The sequence below is a fragment of the Cherax quadricarinatus genome, unplaced genomic scaffold, assembly GCF_038502225.1.
Source record: "Cherax quadricarinatus isolate ZL_2023a unplaced genomic scaffold, ASM3850222v1 Contig12, whole genome shotgun sequence".
NCBI classification, from domain to species: domain Eukaryota; kingdom Metazoa; phylum Arthropoda; class Malacostraca; order Decapoda; family Parastacidae; genus Cherax; species Cherax quadricarinatus.
In genome coordinates this window covers 626,967-654,429 of record NW_027195038.1, presented here as the reverse complement: position 1 = coordinate 654,429, position 27,463 = coordinate 626,967, and the positions used below count along the sequence as shown (strand labels likewise).

Here is a 27,463-nt window from a genome sequence, read left to right as displayed (position 1 = left end):
TTGTCTCCCAGCATGGTGACCTCCGGTACAGTACATAGCTACATTCTTGTCTCCCAGCATGGTGACCTCCAGTACAGTACATAGTTACCTTCTTGTCTCCCAGCATGGTGACCTCTGGTACAGTACATAGTTACATTCTTGTCTCCCAGCATGGTGACCTCCAGTACAGTACATAGTTACCTTCTTGTCTCCCAGCATGGTGACCTCCAGTACAATACATAGTTACCTTCTTGTCTCCCAGCATGGTGACCTCCAGTACAGTACATAGTTACCTTCTTGTCTCCCAGCATGGTGACCTCCAGTACAGTACATAGTTACCTTCTTGTCTCCCAGCATGGTGACCTCCAGTACAATACATAGTTACCTTCTTGTCTCCCAGCATGGTGACCTCCAGTACAGTACATAGTTACCTTCTTGTCTCCCAGCATGGTGACCTCCAGTACAGTACATAGTTACATTCCTGTCTCCCAGCATGGTGACCTCCAGTACAGTACATAGTTACCTTCTTGTCTCCCAGCATGGTGACCTCCAGTACAGTACATAGTTACCTTCTTGTCTCCCAGCATGGTGACCTCCAGTACAATACATAGTTACCTTCTTGTCTCCCAGCATGGTGACCTCCGGTACAGTACATAGTTACATTCTTGTCTCCCAGCATGGTGACCTCCAGTACAGTACATAAGTTACATTCTTGTCTCCCAGCATGGTAACCTCCAGTACAGTACATAGTTACATTCTTGTCTCCCAGCATGGTGACCTCCAGTACAGTACATAGTTACCTTCTTGTCTCCCAGCATGGTGACCTCCAGTACAGTACATAGTTACCTTCTTGTCTCCCAGCATGGTGACCTCTGGTACAGTACATAGTTACCTTCTTGTCTCCCAGCATGGTGACCTCCGGTACAGTACATAGTTACATTCTTGTCTCCCAGCATGGTGACCTCCAGTACAGTACATAGTTACCTTCTTGTCTCCCAGCATGGCATCACCCAGTTGACCCAGGATAGTGGCCTCCAGTTCATAGTTGACCACCAACGCCTTCTCAGTGGGATGCACATCCAGGGAGCCGACCTTCACCTTCCTGAAGAATAACCACACATTTAACACTTGGTAAAAGATAAGTTCTATCAGTCTTGGGTTACATCTGAGTTTGCCTGATACACTCTACATAACCTGGGGCTACCACCCCCTGCTGGTGGGTACTCATGGCTCAGTTGGAAGAGTCCATGGCTCACACACTGTGTGACTGGAGATTGTTCCCCGGCACAGGTGAAATGTTGGTCATGTTTCCTTACACCTGCTACCCTTGTTCACATAGCAGTAAATAGGTACCTGGGTGTTAGGTAACTGTTGTGGTTCACATCCTGGGGAAGAAGATAAAAGGAGCCCAGTGGAAATAAGACAGCCCCCAATGACGACTTTATTTGCTATCTTGGGTGGCTAACCCTCCCTATCTTGGGTGGCTAACCCTCCCTATCCTGGGTGGCTAACCCTCCCTATCCTGCATGGTTAACCCTTCCTATCCTGGGTGGCTAACCTTCCCTATCCTGGGTGGCTAACCCTCCCTATCCTGGGTTATCCTGGTTGGCTAACTCTCCCTATCCTGGGTGGCTAACCCTCCCTATCCTGGGTTATCCTATGTGGCTAACCCTATCCTGGGTTATCCTGAGTGACTAGCACTCCCTGTTCTGGGTGGCTAATCCTCCCTATCCTGAGTTATCCAAGGCAGCTAACACTCCCTACCCTGGGTTATCCTGGGTGGCTAACACTCTCTACCCTGGGTTAACACCAAACAAATTTTTAATATTACTATTAAATACCATCCAATTTTGTTGATAAGTATATTGTGAGAAAATAATAATAATAATAAATATATTAATATAATAACGTAACATTGCAGAGGACAACATTTATTACATGACTACAAGTATTGTTCTTGTTTAAAACCAACATTTTAATCTCTGGTAAGTTGTATTTTCACCTTCTAGATCAACACAAACATTAAAAATCAGGAACGTGACGGTAAGCTGTCCAATATACAAAAAGAGTTAGAAACAGAAATACAAATAGCTAGAGCTTCATTTAAGGTTATTAATATAATATTCAAGAGGTTGCTAGTAGACTTGCAGTAAATCAACCATTCAAATCATTATGAAGCTGTGTGTAGTCTGTGGTCAGTCAAACAAACGGGCTACCACATGGATAAATTGTCATTTTTGTGGAAATTGGTGTCACGCTCCTTGTGCAGATATCCCAGAACTAGCTACAAGCAGTATTAAAACAGAGAAGTGTTTTTGGGTATGCCCAAATGAGGAAAATCTGTGGACTAAAATCACAAGGGTATTAAAAGAGGATAACATCAAAGCTGCTTTCATAGAAAACCTGGAAGCTTTCTACAACAGATGGGAACATAAAAAGTCCGGGCTGAATGGTACTGCCCTTGATACTGGCCATGTAGTCACAAACTGTAAGGCTGGAGGTGATGTCCTGGTAGTCAGTAAATGTAGGGCTGATAGTGCTGTCCTGGGAGACAGTAATGGTGAAGCTGGAGGTGCTGTCCTGGGAGACAGTAATGGTGAAGCTGGAGATACTGTCCTGGGAGACAGTAATGGTGAAGCTGGAGGTGCTGTCCTGGGAGACAGAAATGGTGAAGCTGGAGATACTGTCCTGGTAGACAGTAATGGTGAAGCTGGAGATTTTGTCCAGGTAGTCGGGAATTATACGCAGGAAGGAATACATATAAATGACCTCATAGAGGACAGGAGCCATAGTAGGGAAACAAGTGTAGTCAAAGATAAGATAAAACCAATATTGCAAACCAGAAATACCGCAGGAAATAGCAAACAAGAGGACTCCAATAGCAATAGTGAGGATAAATTACCAAAAACAACTGGTGGGAGCTCCATTGTTGGTGCTAAGGAGGATAGGAATAAGACAGGGAAACATGCACCAACAGGGAATACAGTCACAGAAACCCAAGGCAAACGGAAACCAAGCCTGTGCACATACTATGCACTTGGTATCTGCTGGCATGGGAAATCTGGAAAAACAGATGGGACATGCAACTATGACCACCCTAGAAAATGTCATGCCCATATGACAACAGGAAAATGCAAACTCCCTTCCTGTAAGCTTTTTCACCCTGAAATGTGTACCTCTTCAGTACAGGAAAGACTGTGCTATAACTTAAATTGCCAGGCATACCATCTAAAGGGGACAAAAAGATACAAAACATCCAGGCCATGGGAAAACCTGGGTAGCCACAGCCACTCAAGAGGGAGAGGTTTTTTAGTGCCAGGAAGGAAAAAAAACTGGCAGGAAATGGCAGAAATCGTACACCAAATCCAGTCATTCCTGGAGTGGAACCACAGTCGATGGCCTCCACTCCAAACCAACAGATACAGATACTAATGCCGGAAAAAAAATCCCCCCCCCAGTACCAACAATACCACCAGTCCGATAACATTCTTCTTTGCAAATATACAGGGTCTAAAGCCAGCAATAAACAACAAAATACCTTTCATCCGTGGACTGCTTGCAGAGGCAAAGGCAATGTTCGCGGCTTTCACTGAGACCCACATAAAGGATCACTTGGACAACGAAATATGGATCCCAGGTTACAACCTATACAGATGTGACAGAGTGAACAGGCAAAAGGGGGGGGTTGGCCTGTACATTGCAGAGTCACTTGTTTGCACAGAACTGCTTAATGCCTCAAATGACGTAGTGGAAGTTTTAGCAGTAAAGGTCGAGAACCAAAACCTAGTCATTGTGGTAGTCTACAAGCCTCCGGATGCAACATCCCAGCAATTCCAGGAACAGCTGTTAAAAATTGACCACTGTCTGGAAAATCTTCCAGCTCCTGCACCCAACATCTTGCTCCTGGGGGATTTCAACTTAAGGCACCTAAAATGGAGGAATATAGCAAATAATATTGTTGCAGTAATAACACCAGGAGGCAGCTCTGATGAAAACTCACACTCACACGAGCTTTTAAATCTCTGCACAAAATTCAATTTAAACCAGCAAATAATAGAGCCTACTAGACTGGAGAATACACTAGACCTCATCTTCACTAACAATGATGATCTGATAAGAAATGTCACCATATCAAAAACAATATACTCAGATCACAACATAATTGAGGTTCAGACATGTATGCGTGGAGCCTCAGACCGACAAAATGAGACTAGTCACGAGGGAGCATTCACCAAATTCAACTTCAATAACAAAAACATAAAGTGGGACCAAGTAAACCAAGTCCTAACCGATATAAGCTGGGAAGATATACTAAGCAACACAGACCCAAACTTATGCCTAGAACAGATTAACTCGGTGGCACTCGATGTATGCACAAGGCTTATTCCTCTAAGAAAAAGGAGGAGTAGATGTAAAATAGAAAGAGACAGGCGCTCCCTTTACAGGCGACGGAAAAGAATAACAGAGCGGCTAAAAGAGGTCAATATATCAGAAATGCGCAGGGAGACACTGGTCAGAGAAATAGCAAGCATCGAACTTAAGCTAAAAGAATCCTTTAGGAGTCAGGAATCGCGGGAAGAACTAAAAGCCATAAATGAAATCGAAAGAAACCCAAAGTATTTCTTCTCCTATGCCAAATCAAAATCGAGAACAACGTCCAGTATTGGGCCCCTACTTAAACAAGATGGGTCCTACACAGATGACAGCAAGGAAATGAGTGAGCTACTCAAGTCCCAATATGACTCAGTTTTTAGCAAGCCGCTAACCAGACTGAGAGTCGAAGATCAAAATGAATTTTTTATGAGAGAGCCACAAAATTTGATTAACACAAGCCTATCCGATGTTATCCTGACGCCAAATGACTTCGAACAGGCGATAAATGACATGCCCATGCACTCTGCCCCAGGGCCAGACTCATGGAACTCTGTGTTCATCAAGAACTGCAAGAAGCCCCTATCACGAGCCTTTTCCATCCTATGGAGAGGGAGCATGGACACGGGGGTCGTCCCTCAGTTACTAAAAACAACAGACATAGCCCCACTCCACAAAGGGGGCAGTAAAGCAACAGCAAAGAACTACAGACCAATAGCACTAACATCCCATATCATAAAAATCTTTGAAAGGGTCCTAAGAAGCAAGATCACCACCCATCTAGAAACCCATCAGTTACACAACCCAGGGCAACATGGGTTTAGAACAGGTCGCTCCTGTCTGTCTCAACTACTGGATCACTACGACAAGGTCCTAAATGCACTAGAAGACAAAAAGAATGCAGATGTAATATATACAGACTTTGCAAAAGCCTTCGACAAGTGTGACCATGGCGTAATAGCGCACAAAATGCGCGCTAAAGGAATAACAGGAAAAGTTGGTCGATGGATCTATAATTTCCTCACTAACAGAACACAGAGAGTAGTCGTCAACAGAGTAAAGTCCGAGGCAGCTACGGTGAAAAGCTCTGTTCCACAAGGCACAGTACTAGCTCCCATCTTGTTCCTCATCCTCATATCCGACATAGACAAGGATGTCAGCCACAGCACCGTGTCTTCCTTTGCAGATGACACCCGAATCTGCATGACAGTGTCTTCCATTGCAGACACTGCAAGGCTCCAGGCGGACATCAACCAAATCTTTCAGTGGGCTGCAGAAAACAATATGAAGTTCAACGATGAGAAATTTCAATTACTCAGATATGGTAAACATGAGGAAATTAAATCTTCATCAGAGTACAAAACAAATTCTGGCCACAAAATAGAGCGAAACACCAACGTCAAAGACCTGGGAGTGATTATGTCGGAGGATCTCACCTTCAAGGACCATAACATTGTATCAATCGCATCTGCTAGAAAAATGACAGGATGGATAATGAGAACCTTCAAAACTAGGGAGGCCAAGCCCATGATGACACTCTTCAGGTCACTTGTTCTATCTAGGCTGGAATATTGCTGCACTCTAACAGCACCTTTCAAGGCAGGTGAAATTGCCGACCTAGAAAATGTACAGAGAACTTTCACGGCGCGCATAACGGAGATAAAACACCTCAATTACTGGGAGCGCTTGAGGTTTCTAAACCTGTATTCCCTGGAACGCAGGAGGGAGAGATACATGATTATATACACCTGGAAAATCCTAGAGGGACTAGTACCGAACTTGCACACGAAAATCACTCACTACGAAAGCAAAAGACTTGGCAGACGATGCACCATCCCCCCAATGAAAAGCAGGGGTGTCACTAGCACGTTAAGAGACCATACAATAAGTGTCAGGGGACCGAGACTGTTCAACTGCCTCCCAGCACACATAAGGGGGATTACCAACAGACCCCTGGCAGTCTTCAAGCTGGCACTGGACAAGCACCTAAAGGCAGTTCCTGATCAGCCGGGCTGTGGCTCGTACGTTGGTTTGCGTGCAGCCAGCAGCAACAGCCTGGTTGATCAGGCGCTGATCCACCAGGAGGCCTGGTCACAGACCGGGCCGCGGGGGCGTTGACCCCCGAAACTCTCTCCAGGTAAACTCCAGGTAAACATGTGTACTGTGTAACAAATGTACTGTGTAACAAGTGTACTGTGTAACAAGTGTAGTGTAACAAGTATACTGTGTAACAAGTGTACTGTGTACAAGTGTTCTATGTAACAAGTGTACTGACTGTGTAACAAGTGTACTGACTGTGTTAGAAGTGTAATGTGTAACAAGTGTAATGTGTAACAAGGGTACTGTGTAACAAGGGTACTGTGTAACAAGGGTACTGTGTAACAAGTGTACTGTGTAACAAGGGCACTATGTAACAAGTGTACTGTGTAATAAGTGTACTGTGTAATAAGTGTACTGTGTAACAAGTGTATTGACTGTGTAACAAGTGTACTGACTGTGTAACAATGGAAATAAGTCACTCTGTCTGACTTTTTGGGGTTATCCCAGGTTCTCTACACATATGCTGCTATGTATGATAATTCTATGTAACTTTATTTGTGTATACCTGAATAAACTTACTTACAAGTGTACTGTGTAACAAGTGTACTGACTGTGTAACAAGTGTACTGACTGTGTAACAATGGAAATAAGTCACTCTGTCTGACTTTTTGGGGTTATCCTAGGTTCTCTACACATATGCTGCTATGTATGATAATTCTATGTAACTGTATTTGTGTATACCTGAATAAACTTACTTACTTACAAGTGTACTGTGTAACAAGTGTACTGTGTAACAAGTGTACTGTGTAACAAGTGTACTGTGTAACAAGTGTACTGTGTAACAACTGTACTGTGTAATAAGAGTACTGTGTAACAAGCTTACTGTGTAATAAGTGTACTGTGCAACAAGTGTACTGTATAACAAGTGTACTGTGTAACAAATGTACTGTGTAACAACTGTACTGTGTAATAAGAGTACTGTGTAACAAGCTTACTGTGTAATAAGTGTACTGTGCAACAAGTGTACTGTATAACAAGTGTACTGTATAACAAGTGTACTGTATAACAAGTGTACTGTATAACAAGTGTACTGTGTAACAATTGCACTGATTAAGTAACAAGTGTACTGTGTAACAAGTGTACTGTGTAACAAGTGTACTGTGTAACAAGTGTACTGTGTAACAAGTGTACTGTGTAACAAGTGTACTGTGTAACAAGTGTACTGCGAGAATTTATCTCCGTGCATCGGCGTAATTATCAATTTTACGCCCACACCACTGTCACCAATTGTCGTGGGGGTTCAAAAGGAGATATGATGGTTGAAGATAAACACACTAGTGGATGGTAACACTATATATTGTCAGACTGTGGTAAGGGAGCCCAACCTGCCGTGTGTAGACCTGTGCGTGGACTGAGGAAGTTACAGAGGTACTCGCGCACATATGCGCATCACGTGACGTCACACAAACCGTCACTAGGCCTAGTAAGGGATCGTCTATATAAAACATATGGATGGTACTATGATACTCAGATAAGCTATACAACACATGTAAGGGGATCAGCAACTATGCTGACAGCTGCAGCATACGGGCACCTTCCAAACCTAAGAACAGCATTCCGACATCTAAATAAGGACTCATTCAGGACCCTGTACACTGTGCACGTTAGGCCCATATTGGAATATGCAGCGCAAGTTTGGAACCCTCACCTAGTCAAGCATGTAAAGATACTATAGAAAGTGCAAAGGTTTGCAACAAGACTCGTCCCGGAGCTAAAGGGTATGTCCTATGAGGAGAGGTTAAGGAAAATCGACCTGACAACACTGGAAGACAAGAGAGAGAGAGAGAGGGGACATGATAAAATACTGAGAGGTATAGACAAGGTGGACAAAGACAGGATGTTCCAGAAATGGGACACAGCAACAAGGGGTCACAGTTGGAAGTTGAAGACACAGATGAACCACAGGGATGTTAGGAAGTATTTCTTCAGCCACAGAGTTGTCAGGAAGTGGAATAGCCTGGGTAGTGATGTAGTGGAGGCAGGATCCATACACAGCTTTAAGAAGAGGTATGATAAAGCTCACGGAGTGGGAAGAGTGACTGAGTAGCGGCCAGTTGAAGAGGCAGGGCCAGGAACTGTGAATCGACCCCCCACAACCACAACTGGGTGAGTACAAGTGTACACTGACAGTGTAACACAAGTGTATACTGATCTGAGGATGGGGAGGAGGCTAATTAGGTTTAATGAGAATGGGGAGGTTAATTAGGTTTGATATGAAGATGGGGAGGTTAATTAGGTTTAATATGAGACTGGGAAGGTTAATTAGGTTTGATCTGAGAATGGGAATGTTAATTAGGTTTGCTCTGAGGATTGAGGAGGTTCATTAGGTTTGATATGAGGATTGGTAAGGTTAATTAGGTATGATATGAAGATGGAGAGGTTAATTATGTTTAATCTGAGAATGGGGAGGTTAATTAGGTTTGATCTGAAGATAGGGAGGTTAATTACATTTAATCTGAGAATGGGGAGGTTAATTAGGTTTTATCTGAAGATGGGGAGGTTAATTAGGTTTAATCTGAGAATGGGGAGGTTAATTAGGTTTTATCTGAAGATGGGGAGGTTAATTAGGTTTAATCTGAGAATGGGGAGGTTAATTAGGTTTGATTTGAAGATGGGGAGGCTAATTAGGTTTGATCTGAGGATGGGGAGGTTAATTAGGTTTGCTCTGAGGATGGGGAGGTTAATTAGGTTTAATCTGAGGATGGGGAGGTTAATTAGGTTTGCTCTGAGGATGGGGAGGTTAATTAGGTTTGATCTGAGGATGGGGAGGTTAATTAGGTTTGATATGAAGATAGGGAGGTTAATTAGGTTTGCTCTGAGGATGGGGAGGTTAATTAGGTTTGATCTGAGGATGGGGAGGTTAATTAGGTTTGATATGAAGATAGGGAGGTTAATTAGGTTTGCTCTGAGGATGGGGAGGTTAATTCAAAGTTTATTCTCTATAAGGATTACAATGCTGAGTTTACAGAAATTTGGTTATTGTTTGGTTTACATGTAGTAAAATTGAGATTACAGAGTGTACCACTAGAACGCTTAGCATGGCTAGGCATTTCGGGCATACTTAGTTTTATTCTTAATTGTAAAATATTACAAATTATGAGGTAAGTTGGTATTATGGCTAAGTGACTAAATACTAGTTTGTGAGTTTAGCAATGTGAATGCTTTTGTTTTGGCACAGTACATAGTTTCAGTATTGGAGTATCACAGGATTCATTATTTTAAGACTGAGATTAATATTTCTGTTTATGGTCAAATGAGTGAGTGAGTGTAAGTGTGAACCACCAGGTGGTATTCGTATAGTTAGTTGACGGGGTGTATCAGGGAGATAAGATGTTTTCTAATGGTAGTTTTGAAGGTGATGAATGTGTCTGCAGTTCTAGAGTTCTCAGGTAGGGTATTCCAGATTTTAGGGCCTTTGACATACATTGAATTTTTGTAAAGGTTTAGTCGGACACGGGGAATGTCGTAGAGATGTTTATGTCTGGTGTTATGCCTGTGGGTTCTGTCACAACTATCAAGAAAGCATTTTAGGTCAAGGTTGATATTAGAGTTTAAGGCCCTGTAGATGTAGATTGCACAGTAGTAAGTGAAGTGTGGATGTACTGAACAGGGAGTAAGTTTAGGTCTATGAAGAGTGGGGGGGGGGTGTTGCCAGGGATGGGATTTAGTGATTATTCTTACTGCAGCTTTTTGTTGGGTTATTATTGGCTTTAGGTGTGTTGCTGCAGTTGATCCCCAAGCACAAATAGCATAGGTGAGGTATTTATTTATTTATTTATTTATTTATAATTTGAGCACACTTACAGAGGTACAAAAAAAAATACAGATAAGAGCAGCATGCCAAAGCCACTTATACTATGCATAGCATTACGGGCTGGCTTAAAATTAACTTAAGATTAACTAAGCAATGATGAAATCAGTGAAAAACATTAATGTAAACTGATTACTATAAAGCACAAGTGAGTATTACAAAGACAGGTCATATGGTTGCATGCATTGTTGTAAATTCAGTAGAATGGAGTATTCTGTTAGGTAGTGAATTTAAAAAATAATAAAGTTAGATTGGGTTTTAGGTTTAACATTTATGTGATATAATTGTGAGAAACATTTAAGATATACAATTTATAAGGTTCAGTTATTCAGTATTTATTTGGTTTTGGGTGAGTAAGTGATCTTTGAGAAGAGACTTGAATTTATAAACAGGTAGTGTTTCTTTTATATTAACAGGTAATGAATTCCAGATTTTAGGGCCTTTTATGTGCATTGAGTTTTTGCATAGCGTGAGATGGACACGAGGAATATCAAAGAGTGATCTGTGCCTTGTGTTATGGTCATGTGTTCTGTTGAGGTTGGCAAGGAGATGTTTGAGGGGAGGGTTAATATCAGAGTTGAGTGTTCTATGTATGTAATAGGTGCAGTAATAAGTATGGATGTTTTGTATGGTGAGTAGGTTGAGTGTATTGAATATTGGTGGAGTGTGCTGCCTGTAGTGAGAATTTGTTATCATTCTAACTGGATAAATAAGTGAGTGGTATAGTGTGAGAAGGGCATTTTGCGGCACGTAGTATCGTATCTTGGAGAGGATCCCATCCGTTTTGGATACTTTTTTGGCTATATGCTGGATATGGGCGCTGAAATTCAGGTTGTTGTCAAGGTATAAGCCTAGGAATTTTCCCCCATTATTTCGGGTAATTAGAGTGTTGTCAATCTTAATGTTAATTTGTGCATCTCCTGCTCTGCTACCAAACATAATATAGTAGGTTTTGTCAGTGTTAAGCGTAAGTTTATTGGCTGTCATCCAAGTCGATATTTTAATCAGCTCCTCATTCACAATAGTGTTGAGTGTGGCAAGATTAGGGTGAGAGATGACATAAGTTGTGTCATCAGCAAAGAGAATGGGTTTCAGGTGTTGGGATACGTTTGGAAGGTCATTGATGTATATGAGGAAGAGCAGGGGACCAAGGACACTTCCCTGCGGAACTCCAGTATCAAGTGGCCGTGTTGCTGATGCTGTGTCTTTAATGGTGACATACTGATACCTATTAGTAATGTAAGATTTGAAATAAGCTCTGAGGATGGGGAGGTTAATTAGGTTTGCTCTGAGGATGGAGAGGTTAATTAGGTTTGATCTGAGGATGGGGAGGTTAATTAGGTTTGATCTGAGGATGGGGAGGTTAATTAGGTTTGATCTGAGGATGGGGAGGTTAATTAGGTTTGATTTGAGGATGGGGAGGTTAATTAGGTTTGCTCTGAGGATGGGGAGGTTAATTAGGTTTGATCTGAGGATGGGGAGGTTAATTAGGTTTGATCTGAGGTTGGGGAGGTTAATTAGGTTTGCTCTGAGGATGGGGAGGTTAATAAGATTTGATCTGAGGATGGGGAGGTTAATTAGGTTTGCTCTGAGGATGGGGAGGTTAATTAGGTTTGATCTGAGGATGGGGAGGTTAATTAGGTTTGCTCTGAGGATGGGGAGGTTAATTAGGTTTGATCTGAGGATGGGGAGGTTAATTAGGTTTGATCTGAGGATGGGGAGGTTAATAAGACTTGATCTAAGAATGGGGAGGTTTAACTTGATCTGAGGATGGGAGAGTATGAATAATTAAGCTTGACCTAAGGACTGTGAGGTTAATAAGGTTTGATCAGAGGATAGGGACGGTAGTTCCATGTCCTTGGATTAAGAACATTTCATTACAATGACGCAGACAAACACATTAGTCAGGTTAATTCCAGGTCACGTGACATATACTACCATAGATCCTCCTCCACTCCTGCAACAGTACAAGAAATATAAATAAAACTATATATTACACAGTGTTTCAAGTTATTTTCAGTAGAATATAAGCTTACTTTTTCAGGTATCTTGCGTCGTCTGCCTGCATCTTGGACTCTTATGTTGACTGTCAGCGATGTGTTGGGATGAAGGGTTCACTCGGCCTCTGGTTAGTGTGTTGGCATGAAGGGTTCACTCGGCCTCTGGTTAGTGTGTTGGCATGAAGGGTTCACTCGGCCTCTGGTTAGTGTGTTGGCATGAAGGGTTCACTCGGCCTCTGGTTAGTGTGTTGGCATGAAGGGTTCACTCGGCCTCTGGTTAGTGTGTTGGCATGAAGGGTTCACTCGGCCTCTGGTTAGTGTGTTGGCATGAAGGGTTCACTCGGCCTCTGGTTAGTGTGTTGGCATGAAGGGTTCACTCGGCCTCTGGTTAGTGTGTTGACATGAAGGGTTCACTCGGCCTCTGGTTAGTGTGTTGGCATGAAGGGTTCACTCGGCCTCTGGTTAGTGTGTTGGCATGAAGGGTTCACTCGGCCTCTGGTTAGTGTGTTGGCATGAAGGGTTCACTCGGCCTCTGGTTAGTGTGTTGGCATGAAGGGTTCACTCGGCCTCTGGTTAGTGTGTTGGCATGAAGGGTTCACTCGGCCTCTGGTTAGTGTGTTGGCATGAAGGGTTCACTCGGCCTCTGGTTAGTGTGTTGGCATGAAGGGTTCACTCGGCCTCTGGTTAGTGTGTTGGCATGAAGGGTTCACTCGGCCTCTGGTTAGTGTGTTGGCATGAAGGGTTCACTCGGCCTCTGGTTAGTGTGTTGGCATGAAGGGTTCACCCAGCCTCTGGTTAGTGTGTTGGCATGAAGGGTTCACTCGGCCTCTGGTTAGTGTGTTGGCATGAAGGGTTCACTCGGCCTCTGGTTAGTGTGTTGGCATGAAGGGTTCACTCGGCCTCTGGTTAGTGTGTTGGCATGAAGGGTTCACTCGGCATCTGGTTAGTGTGTTGGCATGAAGGGTTCACTCGGCCTCTGGTTAGTGTGTTGGTATGAAGGGTTCACTCGGCCTCTGGTTAGTGTGTTGGCATGAAGGGTTCACTCGGCCTCTGGTTAGTGTGTTGGCATGAAGGGTTCACTCGGCCTCTGGTTAGTGTGTTGGCATGAAGGGTTCACTCGGCCTCTGGTTAGTGTGTTGGCATGAAGGGTTCACTCGGCCTCTGGTTAGTGTGTTGGCATGAAGGGTTCACTCGGCCTCTGGTTAGTGTGTTGGCATGAAGGGTTCACTCGGCCTCTGGTTAGTGTGTTGGCATGAAGGGTTCACTCGGCCTCTGGTTAGTGTGTTGGCATGAAGGGTTCACTCGGCCTCTGGTTAGTGTGTTGGCATGAAGGGTTCACTCGGCCTCTGGTTAGTGTGTTGGCATGAAGGGTTCACTCGGCCTCTGGTTAGTGTGTTGGCATGAAGGGTTCACCCAGCCTCTGGTTAGTGTGTTGGCATGAAGGGTTCACTCGGCCTCTGGTTAGTGTGTTGGCATGAAGGGTTCACTCGGCCTCTGGTTAGTGTGTTGGCATGAAGGGTTCACTCGGCCTCTGGTTAGTGTGTTGGCATGAAGGGTTCACTCGGCATCTGGTTAGTGTGTTGGCATGAAGGGTTCACTCGGCCTCTGGTTAGTGTGTTGGTATGAAGGGTTCACTCGGCCTCTGGTTAGTGTGTTGGCATGAAGGGTTCACTCGGCCTCTGGTTAGTGTGTTGGCATGAAGGGTTCACTCGGCCTCTGGTTAGTGTGTTGGCATGAAGGGTTCACTCGGCCTCTGGTTAGTGTGTTGGCATGAAGGGTTCACTCGGCCTCTGGTTAGTGTGTTGGCATGAAGGGTTCACTCGGCCTCTGGTTAGTGTGTTGGCATGAAGGGTTCACTCGGCCTCTGGTTAGTGTGTTGGCATGAAGGGTTCACTCGGCCTCTGGTTAGTGTGTTGGCATGAAGGGTTCACTCGGCCTCTTGTTAGTGTGTTGGCATGAAGGGTTCACTCGGCCTCTGGTTAGTGTGTTGGCATGAAGGGTTCACCCAGCCTCTGGTTAGTGTGTTGGCATGAAGGGTTCACTCGGCCTCTGGTTAGTGTGTTGGCATGAAGGGTTCACTCGGCCTCTGGTTAGTGTGTTGGCATGAAGGGTTCACTTGGCCTCTGGTTAGTGTGTTGGCATGAAGGGTTCACTCGGCCTCTGGTTAGTGTGTTGGCATGAAGGGTTCACTTGGCCTCTGGTTAGTGTGTTGGCATGAAGGGTTCACTCAGCCTCTGGTTAGTGTGTTGGCATGAAGGGTTCACTTGGCCTCTGGTTAGTGTTGGCATGAAGGGTTCACTCGGCCTCTGGTTAGTGTGTTGGGATGAAGGGTTCACTTGGCCTCTGGTTATTGTTGGGATGAAGGGTTCACCCAGCCTCTGGTTATTGTTGGGTTGAAGGGTTCACTTGGCCTCTGGTTATTGTTGGGTTGAAGGGTTCACCCAGCCTCTGGTTATTGTTGGGTTGAAGGGTTCACCCAGCCTCTGGTTATTGTTGGGATGAAGGGTTCACCCAGCCTCTGGTTTTTGTTGGGATGAAGGGTTCACCCAGCCTCTGGTTATTGTTGGGTTGAAGGGTTCACCCAGCCTCTGGTTATTGTTGGGATGAAGGGTTCACCCAGCCTCTGGTTATTGTTGGGATGAAGGGTTCACCTAGCCTCTGGTTATTGTTGGGATGAAGGGTTCACCCAGCCTCTGGTTATTGTTGGGATGAAGGGTTCACCCAGCCTCTGGTTATTGTTGGGATGAAGGGTTCACCCAGCCTCTCGTTACTGTTGGGATGAAGGGTTCACCCAGCCTCTGGTTATTGTTGGGATGAAGGATTCACCCGCCTCTGGTTATTGTTGGGATGAAGGGTTCACCCAGCCTCTGGTTACTGTTGGGATGAAAGGCTCATTTAACCTTACCAATAGGTTACACAATTATTATAATCAAATTATTATTATTATAATCAAGGGGGATGCGCTAAACCCGGAGGATTATACAGCGCCTGGGGAGGGGATGTGGAAGGCATTCAGGCTTAATTCGGGGAACTGGAGCACAGATCTAATTCCCTAAATCAAGAGCCCCTCACCAACATCAAGGAACCTTCCTTGAGGGGTTTATAATCAAACAAGCGCCAAACCACAAGGGCTATACAGCGCTGCATAGGTTACAGAAACGTTTGTAGATACATAAGCAAGATTTAAGATATTATAATCAAAATGAAGTGCTAATAGCACATTATTATTATAATCAAAAAGAAGCGCCAAGCCACAAGGGCTATACAGCAAAGCAAGACACTATGTAATAGGTTGTTTTTCCATTAGGCTTTTTTTGTTAATAAAGACCAGTAAGAGTAGACTGTGTGTAACACAGTCGACTAAGCAACCAGGGTTCAACTTCCTGATCAAAGTAAACTTTGTAAGTTTCCTTATACCCATTACCCATCTTCACCTAGCAGTAAGTAGGTACCTAGGTGAAAAACAACTGTAGTGGGTCACATCCTGTTAAAGTTTTGCTGTCTTGTGAATTATAATCATAACCAAGTGCTAAACCAATAAGGAACATAGAGCACAACTATTATTTTTTTTTTCCAACAAGTCGGTCGTCTCCCACCGAGGCAGGGTGACCCAAAAAAGAAAGAAAATCCCCAAAAAGAAAATACTTTCATCATCATTCAACACTTTCACCACACTCTCACATTATCACTGTTTTTGCAGAGGTGCTCAGAATACAACAGTTTAGAAGCATATACGTATAAAGATACACAACATATCCCTCCAAACTGCCAATATCCCAAACCACTCCTTTAAAGTGCAGGCATTGTACTTCCCATTTCCAGGACTCAAGTCCGACTATATGAAAATAACCGGTTTCCCTGAATCCCTTCACTAAATATTACCCTGCTCACACTCCAACAGATCGTCAGGTCCCAAGTACCATTCGTCTCCATTCACTCCTATCTAACATGCTCATGCACACTTGCTGGAAGTCCAAGCCCCTTGCCCACAAAACCTCCTTTACCCCCTCTCTCCAACCCTTTCGAGGACGACCCCTACCCCGCCTTCCTTCCCCTATAGATTTATATGCTTTCCATGTCATTCTACTTTGATCCATTCTCTCTAAATGACCAAACCACCTCAACAACCCCTCTTCTGCCCTCTGACTAATGCTTTTATTAACTCCACACCTTTTCCTAATTTCCACACTCCGAATTTTCTGCATAATATTTACACCACACATTGCCCTTAAACAGGACATCTCCACTGCCTCCAACCGTCTCCTCGCTGCTGCATTTACCACCCAAGCTTCACACCCATATAAGAGTGTTGGTACTACTATACTTTGATACATTCCCTTCTTTGCCTCCATAGATAACGTTTTTTGACTCCACATATACCTCAATGCACCACTCACCTTTTTTCCCTCATCAGTTCTATGATTAACCTCATCCTTCATAAGTCCATCTGCCGACACGTCAACTCCCAAGTATCTGAAAACATTCACTTCTTCCATACTCCTCCTTCCCAATTTGATATCCAATTTTTCTTTATCTAAATCATTTGATACCCTCATCACCTTACTCTTTTCTATGTTCACTTTCAACTTTCTACCTTTACACACATTCCCAAACTCATCCACTAACCTTTGCAATTTTTCTTTAGAATCTCCCATAAGCACAGTATCATCAGCAAAAAGTAACTGTGTCAATTCCCATTTTGAATTTGATTCCCCATAATTTAACCCCACCCCTCTCCCGAACACCCTAGAGATAAGATAAGATAAGATTTCGTTCGGATTTTTAACCCCGGAGGGTTAGCCACCCAGGATAACCCAAGAAAGTCAGTGTGTCATCGAGGACTGTCTAACTTATTTCCATTGGGGTCCTTAATCTTGTCCCCCAGGAGGCGACCCACACCAGTCGACTAACACCCAGGTACCTATTTGCTGCTAGGTGAACAGGACAACAGGTGTAAGGAAACGTGTCGAATGTTTCCACCCGCCGGGAATCGAACCCGGACCCTCCGTGTGTGAAGCGGGAGCTTTAGCCACCAGGCCACCCTAGCATTTACTTCCTTTACAACCCCATCTATAAATATATTAAACAACCATGGTGACATTACACATCCCTGTCTAAGCCCTACTTTTACCGGGAAGTAGTCTCCCTCTCTTCTACACACCCTAACCTGAGCCTCACTATCCTTATAAAAACTCTTTACAGCATTTAATAACTTACCACCTATTCCATATACAGTGGACCCCCGGTTAACGATATTTTTTCACTCCAGAAGTATGTTCAGGTGCCAGTACTGACCGAATTTGTTCCCATAAGAAATATTGTGAAGTAGATTAGTCCATTTCAGACCCCCAAACATACACATACAAACGCACTTACATAAATACACTTACATAATTGGTCACATTCGGAGGTAATCGTTATGCGGGGGTCCACTGTACTTGCAACATCTGCCACATTGCTCCTCTATCCACTCTATCATATGCCTTTTCTAAATCCATAAATGCATTAAAAACTTCCCTACCTTTATCTAAATACTGTTCACATATATGCTTCAATGTAAACACTTGACCTACACATCCCCTACCCACTCTGAAGCCTCCCTGCTCATCCGCAATCCTACATTCTGTCTTACCTCTAATTCTTTCAATTATAACCCTACCGTACACTTTTCCTGGTATACTCAGTAAACTTATTCCTCTATAATTTTTACAGTCTCTTTTGTCCCCTTTCCCTAAGTTTATATAAAGGGACTATACATGCTCTCTGCCAATCCCTAGGTACCTTCCCCTCTTTCATACATTTATTAAACAAAAGTACCAACCATTCCAACACTATATCCCCCCGTGCTTTTAACATTTCTGTCATGATCCCATCAGTTCCAGCTGCTTTACCTCCTTGCATTTTACGTAATGCCTCACGTACCTCCCCCACACTTACATTCTGCTCTTCTTCACTCCTAAAAGATGGTATACCTCCCTGACCAGTGCATGAAATTACTGCCTCTGTTTCTTCCTTAACATTTAAAAGTTCCTCAAAATATTCTTGCCATCTACCTAATACCTCCATCTCCCCATCTACTAACTCCCCTACTCTGTTTTTAACTGACAAATCCATACTTTCCCTAGGCTTTCTTAACTTGTTTAACTCACTCCAAAATTTTTTCTTATTTTCATTAAAATTTCTTGACAGTGCCTGTCCCACTCTATCATCTGCTCTCCTTTTGCACTCTCTCACCAATCTCTTTACCTTTCTTTTACTCTCCATATACTCTGCTCTTCTTATAACACTTCTGCTTTGTAAAAACCTTTCATAAGCTACCTTTTTCTCTTTTATCACACCCTTTACTTCATCATTCCACCAATCACTCCTCTTTCCTCCTGCCCCCACCCTCCTATAACTACAAACTTCTGCCCCACATTCTAATACTGCATTTTTAAGACTATTCCAACCCTCTTCAACCCCCCCCCCCCCACTACTCATCTTTGCACTAGCCCACTTTCTGCAAATAGTTTATTTATTTATTTAGAAATTTAGCATACAAACAGAGGTACAAAAAATACAGGTAAGAGCAGCATGCCAAAGCCACTTATATGCATAGCATTACAGGCTGGCTTAAAATTAACTTAAGATTAACTAAGCAATGATGAAATCAGTGATAAGACATTATTGTAAACAGATAACTATAAAATACAAATGAGTAATACATAGTCGCTTATATCTCACCCGAACTTCCTCCTCCCTTAGTTTATATACTTTCACCTCCCTCTTACTTGTTGTTGCCACCTTCCTCTTACTCTAACTGTAGCTACAACTAAATAATGATCCGATATATCAGTTGCCCCTCTATAAACATGTACATCCTGGAGCCTACCCATCAACCTTTTATCCACCAATACATAATCTAATAAACTACTTTCATTACGTGCTACATCATACCTTGTATATTTATTTATCCTCTTTTTCATAAAATATGTATTACTTATTACCAAATCTCTTTCTACACATAGCTCAATTAAAGGCTCCCCATTTACATTTACCCCTGGCACCCCAAGTTTGATAAATTAGACACATGTGCAACTCTTGGGTATCTTTATTGAGGAAGCGTTTTGCCACACAGTGGCTTCATCAGTCCATACAAGATTGATGGACTGAACACATCGACTCAAGGTTGAGGGACTGATTACCTCATTCTCCTCCTGTTCTTCAAGTTTCTCCTATGTATGGACTGATGAAGCCACTGTGTGACAAAACGTTTCCTCAATAAAGATACCCAAGAGTTGCACATGTGTCTAATTTATCAACATGTCGGTTCTCTGAACCATTCATCTACAAACCCCAAATTTACCTACTACTCCCTCCATAACATTTTTACCCACTTTAGCATTGAAATCCCCAACCACCATTACTCTCACACTTGATTCAAAACTCCCCACGCATTCACTCAACATTTCCCAAAATCTTTCTCTCTCCTCTACACTTCTCTCTTCTCCAGGTGCATACACGCTTATTATAACCCACTTTTCACATCCAATCTTTATTTTACTCCACATAATCCTTGAATTAATACATTTATAGTCCCTCTTTTCCTGCCATAGCTTATCCTTCAACATTATTGCTACTCCTTCTTTAGCTCTAACTCTATTTGAAACCCCTGACCTAATCCCATTTATTCCTCTCCATTGAAACTCTCCCACCCCCTTCAGCTTTGTTTCACTTAAAGCCAGGACATCCAGCTTCTTCTCATTCATAACATCCACAATCATCTCTTTCTTATCATCTGCACAACATCCACGCACATTCAGACTTCCCACTTTGACAATTTTCTTCTTATTCTTTTTAGTAATCTTTACAGGAAAAGGGGTTACTAGCCCATTGTTCCCGGCATTTTAGTTGACTTTTACAACACGCATGGCTTACGGAGGAAAGATTCTTATTCCACTTCCCCATGGATATAAAAAGGAAAAGTAATAAGACCAAGAACTATTAAGATAAAATCAAAGAAAACTCAGATGAGTGTGTATAAATAAATGTGTACATGTATGTGTAGTGTTTACCTGGAGAGAGTTCCGGGGGTCAACACCCCCGCGGCCCGGTCTGTGACCAGGCCTCCTGGTGGATCAGAGCCTGATCAACCAGGCTGTTGCTGCTGGCTGCACGCAAACCAACGTACGAGCCACAGCCCGGCTGATCCGGAACTGACTTTAGGTGCTTGTCCAGTGCCAGCTTGAAGACTGCCAGGGGTCTGTTGGTAATCCCCCTTATGTGTGCTGGGAGGCAGTTGAACAGTCTCGGGCCCCTGACACTTATTGTATGGTCTCTTAACGTGCTAGTGACACCCCTGCTTTTCATTGGGGGGATGGTGCATCGTCTGCCAAGTCTTTCTCTTTCGTAGTGAGTGATTTTCGTGTGCAAGTTCGGTACTAGTCCCTCTAGGATTTTCCAGGTGTATATAATCATGTATCTCTCCCACCTGCGTTCCAGGGAATACAGGTTTAGGAACCTCAAGCGCTCCCAATAATTGAGGTGCTTTATCTCCGTTATGCGCGCCGTGAAAGTTCTCTGTACATTTTCTAGGTCGGCAATTTCACCTGCCTTGAAAGGTGCTGTTAGTGTGCAGCAATATTCCAGCCTAGATAGAACAAGTGACCTGAAGAGTGTCATGGGCTTGGCCTCCCTAGTTTTGAAGGTTCTCATTATCCATCCTGTCATTTTTCTAGCAGATGCGATTGATACAATGTTATGGTCCTTGAAGGTGAGATCCTCCGACATGATCACTTCCAGGTCTTTGACGTTGGTGTTTCGCTCTATTTTGTGGCCAGAATTTGTTTTGTACTCTGATGAAGATTTAATTTCCTCATGTTTACCATATCTGAGTAATTGAAATTTCTCATCGTTGAACTTCATATTGTTTTCTGCAGCCCACTGAAAGATTTGGTTGATGTCTGCCTGGAGCTTTGCAGTGTCTGCAATGGAAGACACTGTCATGCAGATTCGGGTGTCATCTGCAAAGGAAGACACGGTGCTGTGGCTGACATCCTTGTCTATGTCGGATATAAGGATGAGGAACAAGATGGGAGCGAGTACTGTGCCTTGTGGAACAGAGCTTTTCACCGTAGCTGCCTCGGACTTTACTCTGTTGACGACTACTCTCTGTGTTCTGTTAGTGAGGAAATTATAGATCCATCGACCGACTTTTCCTGTTATTCCTTTAGCACGCATTTTGTGCGCTATTACGCCATGGTCACACTTGTCGAAGGCTTTTGCAAAGTCTGTATATATTACATCTGCATTCTTTTTGTCTTCTAGTGCATTTAGGACCTTGTCGTAGTGGTCCAATAGTTGAGACAGACAGGAGCGACCTGTTCTAAACCCATGTTGCCCTGGGTTGTGTAACTGATGGGTTTCTAGATGGGTGGTGATCTTGCTTCTTAGGACCCTTTCAAAGATTTTTATGATATGGGATGTTAGTGCTATTGGTCTGTAGTTCTTTGCTGTTGCTTTACTGCCCCCTTTGTGGAGTGGGGCTATGTCTGTTGATTTTAGTAACTGTGGGACGACCCCCGTGTCCATGCTCCCTCTCCATAGGATGGAAAAGGCTCGTGATAGGGGCTTCTTGCAGTTCTTGATGAACACAGAGTTCCATGAGTCTGGCCCTGGGGCAGAGTGCATGGGCATGTCATTTATCGCCTGTTCGAAGTCATTTGGCGTCAGGATAACATCGGATAGGCTTGTGTTAATCAAATTTTGTGGCTCTCTCATAAAAAATTCATTTTGATCTTCGACTCTCAGTCTGGTTAGCGGCTTGCTAAAAACTGAGTCATATTGGGACTTGAGTAGCTCACTCATTTCCTTGCTGTCATGTGTGTAGGACCCATCTTGTTTAAGTAGGGGCCCAATACTGGACGTTGTTCTCGATTTTGATTTGGCATAGGAGAAGAAATACTTTGGGTTTCTTTCGATTTCATTTATGCCTTTTAGTTCTTCCCGCGATTCCTGACTCCTAAAGGATTCTTTTAGCTTAAGTTCGATGCTTGCTATTTCTCTGACCAGTGTCTCCCTACGCATTTCAGATATATTGACCTCTTTTAGCCGCTCTGTTATTCTTTTCCGTCGCCTGTAAAGGGAGCGCCTGTCTCTTTCTGTTTTACATCTACTCCTCCTTTTTCTTAGAGGAATAAGCCTTGTGCATACATCGAGTGCCACCGAGTTAATCTGTTCTAGGCATAAGTTGGGGTCTGTGTTGCTTAGTATATCTTCCCAGCTTATATCGGTTAGGACTTGGTTTACTTGGTCCCACTTTATGTTTTTGTTATTGAAGTTGAATTTGGTGAATGCTCCCTCGTGACTAATCTCATTATGTCGGTCTGGGGCTCCGCGCATACATGACTGAACCTCAATTATGTTGTGATCTGAGTATATTGTTTTTGATATGGTGATATTTTTTATCAGATCATCATTGTTAGTGAAGATGAGGTCTAGTGTATTCTCCAGTCTAGTAGGCTCTATTATTTGCTGGTTTAAATTGAATTTTGTGCAGAGATTTAAAAGCTCGCGTGAGTGTGAGTTTTCATCAGAGCTGCCTCCTGGTGTTATTACTGCAACAATATTATTTGCTATATTCCTCCATTTTAGGTGCCTTAAGTTGAAATCCCCCAGGAGCAAGATGTTGGGTGCAGGAGCTGGAAGGTTTTCCAGACAGTGGTCAATTTTTAACAGCTGTTCCTGGAATTGCTGGGATGTTGCATCCGGAGGCTTGTAGACTATCACAATGACTAGGTTTTGGTTCTCGACCTTTACTGCTAAAACTTCCACTACATCATTTGAGGCATTTAGCAGTTCTGTGCAAACAAGTGACTCTGCAATGTACAGGCCAACCCCCCCCTTTTGCCTGTTCACTCTGTCACATCTGTATAGGTTGTAACCTGGGATCCATATTTCGTTGTCCAAGTGATCCTTTATGTGGGTCTCAGTGAAAGCCGCGAACATTGCCTTTGCCTCTGCAAGCAGTCCACGGATGAAAGGTATTTTGTTGTTTGTTGCTGGCTTTAGACCCTGTATATTTGCAAAGAAGAATGTTATCGGACTGGTGGTATTGTTGGTACTGGGGGGGGGGGATTTTTTTTCCGGCATTAGTATCTGTATCTGTTGGTTTGGAGTGGAGGCCATCGACTGTGGTTCCACTCCAGGAATGACTGGATTTGGTGTACGATTTCTGCCATTTCCTGCCAGTTTTTTTTCCTTCCTGGCACTAAAAAACCTCTCCCTCTTGAGTGGCTGTGGCTACCCAGGTTTTCCCATGGCCTGGATGTTTTGTATCTTTTTGTCCCCTTTAGATGGTATGCCTGGCAATTTAAGTTATAGCACAGTCTTTCCTGTACTGAAGAGGTACACAGTTCAGGGTGAAAAAGCTTACAGGAAGGGAGTTTGCATTTTCCTGTTGTCATATGGGCATGGCATTTCCTAGGGTGGCCATAGTTGCACGTCCCATCTGTTTTTCCAGATTTCCCATGCCAGCAGATACCGAGTGCATAGTATGTGCACAGGCTTGGTTTCCGTTTGCCTTGGGTTTCTGTGACTGTATTCCCTGTTGGTGCATGTTTCCCTGTCTTATTCCTATACTCCCTAGCACCAACAATGGAGCTCCCACTAGTTGTTTTTGGTAATATATCCTCACTATTGCTAGTGGAGTCCTCTTGTTTGCTATTTCCTGCGGTATTTCTAGTTTGCAATATTGGTTTTATCTTATCTTTGACTACACTTGTTTCCCTACTATGGCTCCTGTCCCCTATGAGGTCATTTATATGTATTCCTTCCTAAGTGTAAGTAGAAGTAGCAAGACATACCTGTAATCTTGCATATTTATGAGACAGACAAAAGACACCAGCAATCCTACCATCATGTAAAACAATCACAGGCTTTCGTTTTACACTCACTTGGCAGGACGGTAGTACCTCCCTGGGTGGTTGCTGTCTACCAACCTACTACATACATATAATTATATTGTATAATATTTTGTTTATAAATTAGTTACACTCTTGTTCAGTTAGACAAATTTGTTTTTGGTTTTATGAATTATGCTGTAACTTGTATCTATTTCCTTCTTGTTCTTGAGGGTTTACAGCACTGTCAGCTTGCATTATATTGATCTGTGTTGCCAGGGCAAGAAACTGTTCCAAGTGGAAGGAACATAATTTGTAGGGAAACATATCTTATGAGCTTTCTGCTTAATGTACATTTTGTAATGCAGTTATTGGAAATAATGAATCAATCTTGCTGAGAATCTCTCACTCTGAGGGACCAGGATTTGATCCCTGGCATTAATACAACTGATATGATCCCTCAGTCAAAGCATTTTCTAAATACATCCTCCTGTTTTCAAATGTTTTTAAAAAAAACTATAATTCCTTTCACATGCTGCCCTAACTTGCCATTGTTACTGAAGGATCTAAAATACTAATTTCCATGTGATAACTTGTCTATGCCTCTTCTAATTTGCTTCAAATTTTCATTGATGTTGAACTGCATTACTAAGTTGTGCCACACACTGCATTACTAAGTTGCATGCACTGAAGTACAGGGGACTAGTGTTATGCAATATAGGGATACCTATCTTAGTTATTGCAGCAACTGAAATACATTTAGCTATCGCTTTCTTCCTTCAGGGACTGATGGAAATGATAGGGGCACTAGCTCCCAGCTCCCCCACTTTCTCTCTCCCATTCAACTATAACAACTAACCTATAAAGATTAGAGAAGTCAGTAATTTGGCCAATTTTACAGTTAAAAAATATAGCAATTTAAAAATACTAAAACTTTTCCTCTGTTCATTAATCACATCTCCAGACCTCTCCTATAATACACTTGCCTTCCATTTTGAATTCACAGTCATACAAAAATAGAAGATTTACTCCTATTTCCTGGATAAAAAAATATAAACATGAATGATTGGTCAGGGTTCATGGCATCCCAATAATTGACTCACACCTAGTAAAAACCTATAAAACAGGCTAAAGGTGTAGGGGGGCCTAGCCCATCCTCAGAAAAATAGAAAAAAAAAAAAAATCTAACATTTCCAATGATTTAAGCCCAATGCTTGAAACTAACCAAAATCATTTTCTTTGGTAGTATATCTTCCATTCTATCAAATGATACCAAGAAACAACCAATAAAAACACCTCAGTTACTATTTTATATCAAACACATGGTTAGTTTTGTTTTCCCATCATGCACAGTGGTGCTGTATTTTTTATACCGTGCACACTCCCTGTGCAGAACCATTCTCCTTTTTTTTTCTCTCTCTCAACAAGTTGGCTGTCTCTTATCTACACCAAAATTTACCACTTGCAGTTTATCTGACCAAGTTGATTATTATAATCAAAATGAAACACTAAAACCATTAGGGCCATACAGTGCTGCAGGGCAGGGAATGATGCAGGATCATATTATAAACAAGGGTGGGGAGGATAACAGAGGTAGTTAGAAAGGGCTGTGAGAAGTGCTAGAGGAAGTATTAACAAAGTTTGTGTAATAAATCGGTTGCTGTCAAAAAGTCAAAGAGGGAGTCGGCAAGGAGGGAAGATAAAGTGTGTTAGAGTGGTGACAATGTTGGAAGTAAATTCTGCATGCTAGTTGACAGACAGGAGAGTCCAACAGAATATGGGGAATTGAAAGTGGAACTGACACAGCTGAGCTCATGACAGAACTACATGATAGACCCTGGGCTCAATGACATGGTTTTACATAATGGCCGCTGTAAGGGTAAATACAACATAAAATGCTTGAGATGACAATACTGGCTCACACTAGTATATGGCCTTGAATTAGTGTCTCTGGGAAAAATGGCTGCATCTGGAGATTTGCAATCACTGGTGTATACCATAGCATATGAATGATTTTAAATGTTCAATAACAAACACTTGAGAATTTAATTTAGTGCAGACATTCATGCATTCAGGCAAGGAAAAGGGGGGTAAGGAGGAAAAAATCTGAATCAAAGGGGCTTGCCAAGGAGCCAGGGTAAAAATCTGATGCTAGATGTTAACAGAAATGCTAGGTGGTGCATGGTACATATGTGCTAGTGGAGTAACGCAATACCTAAGAAATAATTTTGCAGTGCTATGACCCTAGTTGGTTTAGAGCTTCTTTTTTATTATATTATGAAATGATTCAAGAAAGCCACCTAGACTAATTCAACTTGCAGTGTATTTCTGAGGGTGGGGATTATTATTATTATTATACAGGGAAGTACTACCGTCCTGCCAGATGACTGTGAAACAAAAACCTGTAACTGTTTTGCATGATGGTAGGATTGCTGGTTTCTTTTTCTGTCTCATAAACACGCTAGATAACAGGGATATCTTGCTACTCCTACTTACACTTTGGTCACACTTCACAGACACGCACATTTTTTTTTATTTTTATTATCACACCGGCCGATTCCCACCAAGGCAGGGTGGCCCGAAAAAGAAAAACTTTCACCATCATTCACTCCATCACTGTCTTGCCAGAAGGGTGCTTTACACTACAGTTTTTAAACTGCAACATTAACACCCCTCCTTCAGAGTGCAGGCACTGTACTTCCCATCTCCAGGACTCAAGTCCGGCCTGCCGGTTTCCCTGAATCCCTTCATAAATGTTACTTTGCTCACACTCCAACAGCACGTCAAGTATTAAAAACCATTTGTCTCCATTCACTCCTATCAAACACGCTCACGCATGCCTGCTGGAAGTCCAAGCCCCTCGCACACAAAACCTCCTTTACCCCCTCCCTCCAACCCTTCCTAGGCCGACCCCTACCCCGCCTTCCTTCCACTACAGACTGATACACTCTTGAAGTCATTCTATTTCGCTCCATTCTCTCTACATGTCCGAACCACCTCAACAACCCTTCCTCAGCCCTCTGGACAACAGTTTTGGTAATCCCGCACCTCCTCCTAACTTCCAAACTACGAATTCTCTGCATTATATTCACACCACACATTGCCCTCAGACATGACATCTCCACTGCCTCCAGCCTTCTCCTCGCTGCAACATTCATCACCCACGCTTCACACCCATATAAGAGCATTGGTAAAACTATACTCTCATACATTCCCCTCTTTGCCTCCAAGGACAAAGTTCTCTGTCTCCACAGACTCCTAAGTGCACCACTCACTCTTTTTCCCTCATCAATTCTATGATTCACCTCATCTTTCATAGACCC

The 27,463-nt window shown here is 42.9% G+C and overlaps 1 protein-coding gene across 2 annotated transcripts in view; it reads right to left on the bottom strand.

The window, feature by feature from the left end:
* Positions 1-12,440, bottom strand: part of Kap3 (kinesin associated protein 3) — a 107,576-nt gene extending 95,136 nt beyond the window's left edge. For both annotated transcript variants that reach the window (XR_011391008.1, XM_070079748.1), the window contains exons 1-2: positions 12,298-12,440; positions 964-1,081 (exon numbers count right to left, since the gene is read on the bottom strand). Coding sequence is in view for 1 of the 2 variants with exons in the window: in XM_070079748.1 (XP_069935849.1) it covers positions 964-1,081; positions 12,298-12,329 (150 nt within the window). In the remaining variant the exon portion in view is untranslated. The remainder of the gene's footprint in view (positions 1-963; positions 1,082-12,297) is intronic.
* Between the last annotated feature and the right edge of the window lie 15,023 nt (positions 12,441-27,463).